Raw genomic sequence first — 9,873 nt, 5'->3', positions numbered from 1 at the left:
TATCTTATTTTTTCCTGAACTTTTTTTTAAATAAAAATAATTAATAAAAAATGACTATATAATAAATAGCTAAAAATATTCATGAAAAATTTTAAATTAGGAAATTTGATCAAATTTTTTGATATGATGTGCTTAAAATTTTTATTTTGTATTTCAATTAAATATATACTCTAAATTAATATACTATATTTATCATATATTGTTTTTAAAAAAAATCTTTATTAATATGAATAAAAAAGTTTTTTTTTTTTTTTTTTTGCAATTCCAAACCTATATGCAGTTCGATCTTGCTAAGTTCAACCTTATATAATAAGGTAAACACTTTTCGTCATCAAAAGTAAGCCACCCGCTACCTGCTGAAGAGCCAGTGCTCGCATGCAGGAGAAATTATTCCGTGTGGACACTGGACGTTTAGAAGGCCAACCACTAGATAGAAATTATATATAATTTCATGGTGGATGTTGGAAGAGCCCTATGGTATGAAACTATGGAGGATATCTTCAAGACATCACTTATTTTTATTTGCTCATTCTCCTTTGAGGAGTGGAGATCAAAACCAAGAGTTGGTGCTGATGAAGTTCAGAGGTCTTATAGGTGATGATGTGCGTTGATATTTTTTTGCGACGATAAGTGACTAAGTTAGAGGATTTTAGTCAGGAATAATGGTCGAAGAATCGTATTTGAGCACAATGGTGATCGAAGGACCATAGTCAAGGAACAATGGTTGAAAGGTAGTAGCTAGGCAACAATATTCCGAAATGATGATGGTCAGATGATTGTAGTTAGGCGACAATGTTTAAAGAATCTAAGTTGGGCGACGTTGAGCTTAGGATTGAAGTCGGGTGACAATTGTTGGAGGATCAAATTCAAACAAAGGTGGTCGAAGTACATAACATCATGTGATGGTGGACAAGGGATCATAATTGGGCGATAGTGGACGGAGGATTATGGTCGAACAATGGTGGTCGGAGTACCATGGACGGGTTGCAATGATTGGATAAACATAGTCGAGCGACGGGGGTTGGATGACTGTAGTTATGTGATAGTGTTTAAAAGACCAACTTCAAGCAATTAGGGTTAGAGGACCATGGTGGAGTGATGTTCGTCTAAGGATCATAGTCATGCAAAGATGGTTGGAGGATCACAGTTGGGTAAGGGTGGTCATAAGTCTATAATCGAGTGATGATGATCAGAAGAATTTGGTATGGCAATGGTGGTCTAAGGATCATATTCGGGAGATGATGGTCAAATGACTATAGTCATATGATAATTGTCAGAGAATTGAAGTCGGGTGACATGGGTTGAAGGACCACAGTTAGGCAACATTGGTTAGAGATTTTGAGGACCATAGTCTGGCAACAACAGTCGACAAATCAAAATCGGGTGATAGTTTATCTAGGGTTAAGAAGCTTGATGTTTTATTTTTTTTGCCGATTTCAAAAAAAAAAAAATTGTACTAAAAACTGTTTGACAAAATAGTTAAAAAAAGCTATCCCAAACAAGACCTGTGATCACAAAAAATTTAAGAAAAAAAATCTCCATCTTAGGGCTACCACCAACATTCTTAACCTATAATTAGATAAATATAAAAGCTTATATAAACAAGTACATGACTTGTCAAGCTAAAGAACATTAATGAACAACATGAAGGCTTGAGGAGTACATTCACATCAATAAGAAGTTGGCTCCCTATCACCATGTAAAATTATTTCTTGACCAAAGGTTTTCAATTTCATGATCTTTTCTCCATACATTACATGCTCTTATGAATAGTCTCTATAGTTCACATGCAAATAGAATGGTACCACTTTGAACTTGATCTATGTGTGGTTTCTGATTAAAATGTTAATGTCCTCATTAATGCCACTTGTAGAGAGGTTTAATGAGGAAACAATTGGCTTACAATAATATAAATTTAAAGAGAATAAATATATGTAGGATAATTTTTTTAGGTTATAAATTAGGTATTCATATTTTGATTTTTTTTTTGAAGAATATAAATATCTTTAACTAACTTGATTGTTACCTTACATACCAAAGATGCTTCTATGAACTTATTACATGTTAGAAATTGAGCAAGAAGAATGAGATTGATTCCTTTTGTTTTAAGATTCAGGGGTGTTAAAGTCGGGTTGCGGGTTGGGTTCGGGTCAAATCCGATATTGACCCGCTACTATTCGACTCGACCCGAACCTGAGCCATTTTTGCAGACGGGTCAAAAATTTCAACCCGGACCCCACCCATCAGTTTTACGGATTGAACCGATTCGACACAATTAGCCCGGGTCAACAAAGCATCGCGGAACGGTTTGCGTGCGGAAGCATCAAGCTGGCAAGGCGAGAGGCACGAGGGCAGTGCCACAACGGTTTGCGCGCGAGCTGGGCAGTGGGCATGCGTGGTGCGTGTGCGAGATGGGCAACATTGTGAGGGTGAGCAGTGCAGTGCTGCAACGTTTTGATTCAGTTAGATTTCTTTGGCTTTGTTTGTTTCTTTGTTTCAGATTCCTTACCCAGTTACCTCATCTTCTATTCTTCTTGTGTTTCATATTCCTTACCTAGTTATCTTTTGCTTGTATTTCTATTTATGTATTTCTTCAAGTTCATTTGAATCTTTAGAAAATAAAATATAGAGATTCTTTCATGGTGATCAGGAGTTTTAAGAATGGAAAGATACTCAATCTTTTCTTGAATAGGAGTCAAAAGAAAATTAAGAAAAAAAAAATTCTAAAATATCAGAGAAAATCTCGACGTATGTAATTTGAAGTTTAATGCTCCGTTTGGGATAGCTTTCTTACTGCTTCTTAAAGTAATTTTCTAGTATAAAAATTTTAATTTTATACTAGAAAGCTGATTTAAAAAGCAGTAAAAAAGCCGCCCCAAACGAATCCTAAATTTTACTTAATTAGATCTTCATTTGATTAAGGTTTTTGGCCCAAAAAATTTCAATTACTTATGCAGGATTAGCTGCATTGGTTTTGGTTTGAAGCATGAAGGGGCTTGAAATGTAATTATGGTTTTGTTTATGCTCAGCTCAAACTATCTCCCTTATCTTTTGTAAGAGAAAATTTTAGTTATTATTTGTATGAAAGAAAACACAAAGTAATGCGGTGATATTTTTTTTACAAAGTTAAACATTAGTAACGCAGTAATATCCTAAAATAACATAAATATAAATTTTACGATTATTTAAAAAAATATGTGTAGCTTATGTTTAATGTTTATTTTGTTTAGTTTTCAATACATCAATTTAATTTTTACTATATTTAACTAATAATAGATGGAACTATATTTGACAAGGAAGGAACGTGTTAAGGTTGATTTTGATAATCTATTTATCGATCCTAGGCTTCGACCTTCAATATGGAGTTAAGATGAAAATGACAGGGATAAAGTTCAAAGAGCATATCTGGTGAAGGGACCTTATCAACCAAAAAATCATAGTTTTCACCAAATAATAATAGGAAATGTTGCTCGGAGATTTAATTTTAAATGGTTTGAAGAATAACTGAAATGGTTAGATTATAGCGTACACAAAGATGCTATATTTTATTTATATTGTTATCTATTCAAACCTTAAGAACACACAAATAAAAGTTAGGGTGGTGGTGATTCATTTGTAGGTGAAGGATTAAAAAATTGGAAGAAAAAAAAAACTATTAGCTCAAGTTGGAGATCTAACATAGTAGTGCTCACAATAAAACAAATCAGAAATGTGAAGATTTAATAAATGTTAAAGTAGTGTCCCTACTTTATGGCACAATAAAATAATAAAACAAGTTTGTCATTTTGTGGTCATGATGAGGCGTCTAACTTAGATAACAAAGGTAATCATTTAGAGTTATTTTATTTTCTTGTTGATCATAATAAAAAAAATCAAGAATGTTACTTTTGAAAATGCTATGCAAAATTGAAGTTGATTTCACCAAAAGTTTAGAAAAAAATGTATCGCTGCTGAAACATTGATTTCCATCATAAATAACATTGGCAATTCATACTTTGCCATTATTGTAGTTGAGAGTCATGATATATCAACAAAGGAACAATTGATAGTTGGTATGAAATATGTGGATAAGAAAGGATAAGCTATTGAAGTATTTATTGGTATCAAACATATTTCTTCAACTAATGCAGTTACACTTAAGACATTAATTAAAGTTATACTTGCCAAGTATTCTTTGAGCTTACATAGGAGATGTAGTTAAGGTTATGATGGAACATCCAATAGGCAAAGGGAATTTAAAGGTTTGGAGGCACTTATTATTAATGATAATCCTCAAGTATTTTATGTTCATTGTTTCGCACATCAACTCCAATTATGCTAGGTAGATGTAGCGAAGAATCTTTGGCAAGTGAAATATCTATTTGAGTTCACTTCTAGAATTATAAATATTGTTGGGGCTTCCTATAAGAGATCAGATGCTCTTAGAGTTATTCGGCATGAAAAAATATTATTGCAATTTAAGGCTAACAATCTAATAAGCGATCAAGGTTTAAATCAAGAGATTAATTTATAAAGATCTAGTGATAGTCCATGGAGTTCATATTTTCATACTTTAATTAGTCTCATGATAATGTATGCTAATGTAATAGAGGTGCTTGATATTGTTAAAGAAGAAGAGGTATATATTCAATAATCGGTTGAAACAGGTATTCTGATGGATATAATAAAGTTTTTTTATTTTATTATCACAATACATTTAATGATTTGAAATATTAGTGATTACAAATGAGTTATTATAATTATTACAAAGAAAAGATCAATACTTTGAAAATGTGATGAAATATGCCAAAATATCTTAATGACTATAAATATTGCGGGGGAATGAATAGAGTACTTTACTATATGAAGTATCACATTTTTGTAGTGTTTTTTAAGTTGAAATTTCAATTATGAATGATATATACAAAACTCGTGGTCGATTCGTCTTCATTGTTAATAGGAATCTCCAACATTAAAATATGGCTATTGTGATTAGATTATGGCTTCGTTTGGGATGACTTTCTTCTTGATTTCTAAAATAGTTTTTTAGTACAAAATTGAATTTGAAATTTTTGTACGGAAAAGCCATTTTAAAAAGCAGTACGAGAGTTGTCCTAAATGAAGCCTAAGTAACAAAATATGACTTTACAAGCTTTCAGCTGATGTCAACTTAGATATAGCATTTATGCATGTCTCTTATCATCAATAACATTGAAATTCTAAAAGAAAAATAAATCACTTAATGTTGTTATCTAGTCGAGTTCAAATGTGTTTGACCCAACTCAAAATTGGATATTTTGATTCTAATTCGACTCTTATAAATACTCATTTAAAGTTAGATTTTGAGTTAAACTACATTATATTTGAGCTAGTTGAATAAACTCTAAATCAATTTCTAGTTGGAGGGGTGCTCATAAATCAATTTCTAGTATGGAGTAGTACTCAAAGTCAGGTTGAAATCAATTTCTAGTGTGGAGCGATGCTCGAAATCAAGTCAAAGTCAAGCCAAGTTGATTTCAAGTTGAGCTAGTTTCAAGCAATATTTCTAGCGAGTTTCAAGCTTCGAGCTTTTAAAGCAGTCATAATCTGATTTGAAGAATTTCATCCAGTACTCATTATACAAAAAATATATTACAAGTCGACTACATCACACTCCTTTTCTCCCTTTTTTATTTACATTTTTGTTAATTAATCATTCTACAACTTTTTCAATGAAATTGTGGCATATTTCTTACTGCAAAAAAGATTACTACTTATGTTCCTTGCCAACACTGGATCAGAAGAATACATCAAAGGTTTCTTTGATATGATTCTACTGCAAATATTTGGAGCATAAAGTGATTTCTTATTGATTTTCATTCCCTCATCATTTCTCTTGCAATACTTACTCCTCTTGCTGTAAAGGTTGTTCGTTTTGGCAAGATCTTCAATGCATCTAACCTCAGATAAACAACTGAAAGACTCTGATTTTCCTTGGAAGAATTGGGATAGCCCTCTCCTGCAAAGATTAGAATTTATCTTTAGCTGCTGTAAAGACCCCTTATGTGCAGAGTAAGATCCCTTATGTACATAAATTTGTGATTCTTTCTTTTGTTTTTATTATTTTTTTGGCAAAATTTGAGGTCTAGATCACTGTTACAATGGAAAAAAATCTAAGAATACTCACTTGATTGGAAGATTTGCCATGAGCAATGATAAATCAAGGAGACGATCAGAAGAAGAAGAAGCATCATCCTCCATGAGGTCGCTCGCCGAAGAAAACACTGAATCATCAGATTCTTCATCTGAAATGAATCCAGAATCCAAGAACTTGCAGTCACCAAAATCCTCTCTTCTAGCCATTGGGAAGCCACAGAGAAATGAAGAACAAGCTTCTGATGAACAATTGTATGTATGTAGCTTCTTGATGTTGCTTTAAATAGGATCAGGAATAAAGGGGGAGGATTTAGATGATGAAGTATATTTTTTTTTTACTTGGATGGTACTGTCTCTCCTCATTATATATAATAAACATTTAAAGTTATCTTTTTTTTATTTATTTATGAGAATGCTATCCAATCTTGCCATAGGATAAGGGGCAAACTTTTTATTTTAGTTCATCCACATCTAGTCACCACTTTTGGGCATTAATTACTTTATTTTTTTTTTCTGCTATTATATAAATATAAAACCATAGGATAAGGGGCAAACTTTTTATTTTAGTTCATCCACATCTAGTCACCACTTTTGGGCATTAATTACTTTATTTTTTTTGTTTTTTTCTGCTATTATATAAATATAAAAAATATATATTTGGACCAATAAAAGAGCTTTGTTAATTATTTTAGTTTATTTATTAATATATAGAAAATACATTAATTAATTTATCCAAAAAAAAAAAAGTTTGGTCAACACCATTCAATTTTTGTTTAACAGATTAGGAGAAGGAGAGAAAAATTATCTTGCTGCAGCTGTGGCAAATAAGGTTGAAAGAGACAACCTTATCTCTAAACTTGTTGGATGAGATGGAATAAGGCAGGGAATCAAATATGGATTCCACTGCAATTTTTGGATTTTTGTTCGATTTTGTTGGATTATCATTTCCTTAAGAAAAAAAAACCAAGTAGAAGATCATACGCCAAAAAGAAAATAAAAGACAATTGCAAACAATCATGAATATCTAACTTTGGCAATATTTTAGAGGCAAAAAATTATCTTGAGATATCCTAATACATAACTCTTTATAATGGGCTTCAAAGTCATCTGATTTACGTTAAGATTAGTATTACTTAGGATATTATATATAATATTTAACTATGCAAATCAGATAACTTTATAAAACTGTTTTTTAGTTCAAATATTTTTAAATCAAAAAAATTTTGTACTAAAAATTCGTTTTTAAAAACAGCAAAAAAACTGTCTCAAACGAAACTTTAGACTGAAATCTATTGATTAATCCAACTCAATTCAAAGTCTTTCTCTCTCTCTCACTCTCTCTTCTCTTTTATTTCTATTCCAATTTCTAATTTTTTTTCAATGATCTCATCAAGTTTGTATGTCTTTTCTCTTTGATGATATGGTGAGTTAACTCAAACTTGACTAATTGAGATGAACTCAAGTGCAGGCTATGCGCATTCAAATTCAGCTTTACAATTTAGGATTAGATAAAAGTTTAGGCTTCGTTTGAGACGGTTTTTTTACTGTTTTGTAAAGATATTTCTTAGTATAAAAATCTCTTGAAAGCAGGAAAAAAAACAGCGGACTAAAACTGTCCCAAATAAAATCTTAAACTCATTCATCCCATCTTAGAATCTGATTGATCAACTTGTGATTTATGAAGATAAGAGGTGCATGTGTAAGAGAGTGTGTGTGTGTCAGGAGTTTATATTAAATTTACAGTAACAAATAAAATTTTAATACATTTGATAAACATTTATGAGATAACCAAGCATTCCCTCAATAAACATTAAATTTGAGCTAATAACAAATTTATTCATCATCTCAAACATTGGTCAAATGCCAACATTACAAAGCCTTCCTGCTGCTACCATTTCATTAGCAGAAGGTTTATTTCTAAATTGGTTCAACAAGTAATTCAGAACAAAGACAAAATGGAAATAAACTCGCAAGGGCTGAAACCATTAAACACCAAAAATCGTGCTCTAAGAGTTTCATTTTTGAGTTGGTGCAACTTCATGTCAAGAACTCTTGTCATACTTTCCAATTGTATTTCCCCTCGCATTTTTCAGGATGGTTTTATCAGCAGTGATGAAGAAACCAGAAATAGCAGCTGAACAATGAAAAAAAAAAAAAATGTAGATTTGGTTTCAATTCAGAATATATGCTAAACATACATGCCATGACAACTTCACTAGAGAGAGGAAAGATTCAGCTCATTTTCTACACTAGTGGTGATAGTATATGTTGAGAATTTGCAAAATGTTTCTTACAAAAGCAATCTATAGTGCAGCCACTAAAAAAGAGTAACAAATTAAAATAAATATATTGGAAAATCCATGGAAAGCCTTGAGGCTATGCTAGAAACAAAGACGATCCCTCAAAAAGGCGAGAAAATTATTCTATGGCGGTCCATCGGACGCTGTTCGGAAATCAGAACACTATGATACCCTACAACTTGAAGGTTATGCTGATGCTGACTATATGAGATTACCACTTGATAGAAGATTCACTTCATAATATTATGCACTTAAAAGGAAAAATCCTATAATATGAAGGAGCAAGAAGAAATAACATTTTTTTCAAGATCCAATGGGAATCCAAATTCAGAGTAATTGCTGAAGGTATTTACAAACTTTTATAACTTAAAATCATTTTAAAATATTTAAAAAATTATATGGGAATGAAAATCTATTTGTGATAATGAACCTGTCATTAGATTGCTCACAATCCTATCTATATGATCATATCAAAATATGGAAGTAGATAGATATTTAAAAGAACTAGAAAAGGTTAATTGTGTTCATACATTTCAACATAGTTTTGTGAACCATTTACCAGGGCTTTGCAAGCTACATTTAATAATATTATAAATAAATTAGAATGATATATCTACACCATCTAATTTGTAGGGGAGAGTTGATGGAACAAGAGGCCACAAACCCTTGCTTGCAAGAAACATCTCTCCACGGATTTTGTATACAAAGAAAAGAAAGTAGGCATGGAATGTTCTCATGAGCATCAATTGCCGAGTCCAATTGGATCAGCAAATATGGCAATGAGGATTATTTTTTCTTTTTGAGCTGTAGTGATTAATTTTTCCTTTTATTCTCTTAACAGTTTTTATGTATAAATACCCATAGAAAAGAACAAACAAATCAAGTTTTCTTTGCCTCTTCTTCTTTTCACATTAAGCTTAAAAATATTTGAGTTCTCAAACTAAATTAGGCATCAATATGCTAAATGGATTGAGCTTTTACAGAAATATTATTTTGTCCTTAAACAATGTGTTGGAGCTTAAGAATAAAACTGTGATATTTTGAGCAAAAATTTTGGTGCCCTTCTATATACCTCCATAGTATTATTAATAATAAAAGAGAGTATGTCACTTGTAAGAGATAGAATAATAATAACTATTCTTTGCTTAATAAAGTGTTTTATATACTTCAGGCTAGATTAATTTTGTATGATGGCTTATATGGATGATAGAAATGTTCTTTCTTCGTTGGAGTTAGCCTATTATGTTGCTCTATTTTTCTATATATACATATAGACATTGCTTGTAATAGAGAGATTTGGAGATAATAAAAATGAAGGCTTTCGCCATGTTATTTTTGATTCTGTCCTGAATTGTATTATTCAGGTGGTGGATTCTTCTTCCAAGGAGTTCTTGGATATGTGCCCGAACACGGCCACGGATCATCGGTGGATTCTCGAGCCCCTCCAAGTCTGGTTGTC

At 31.6% G+C, this 9,873-nt stretch overlaps 2 protein-coding genes across 2 annotated transcripts in view; both read right to left on the bottom strand.

Annotated features, from left to right (window-relative positions):
* Positions 1-5,566: 5,566 nt before the first annotated feature.
* LOC110100377 lies at positions 5,567-6,473 on the bottom strand. The gene is made up of 2 exons (XM_020827843.2): positions 6,146-6,473; positions 5,567-5,977 (listed from the first exon to the last, which is right to left on the bottom strand). Exons 1-2 carry the CDS (start codon positions 6,319-6,321, stop codon positions 5,677-5,679), a joined length of 477 nt encoding a protein of 158 aa, XP_020683502.1. The 5' UTR covers positions 6,322-6,473; the 3' UTR covers positions 5,567-5,676.
* Positions 6,474-7,850: 1,377 nt separating this feature from the next.
* The window catches only part of LOC110100385, a 17,462-nt gene continuing 15,439 nt past the window's right edge, over positions 7,851-9,873 (bottom strand). The window contains exon 4 of the mRNA XM_028691561.1: positions 7,851-8,248. Within this exon, the coding sequence (XP_028547394.1) occupies positions 8,157-8,248 (92 nt within the window). The 3' untranslated portion in view covers positions 7,851-8,156. The remainder of the gene's footprint in view (positions 8,249-9,873) is intronic.

This window comes from Dendrobium catenatum, unplaced genomic scaffold, assembly GCF_001605985.2.
Source record: "Dendrobium catenatum unplaced genomic scaffold, ASM160598v2 original_scaffold_12804, whole genome shotgun sequence".
NCBI lineage: Eukaryota > Viridiplantae > Streptophyta > Magnoliopsida > Asparagales > Orchidaceae > Dendrobium > Dendrobium catenatum.
Note: the sequence above shows the minus strand (reverse complement) of the source record. Positions and strands in the feature narration are given on the sequence as shown.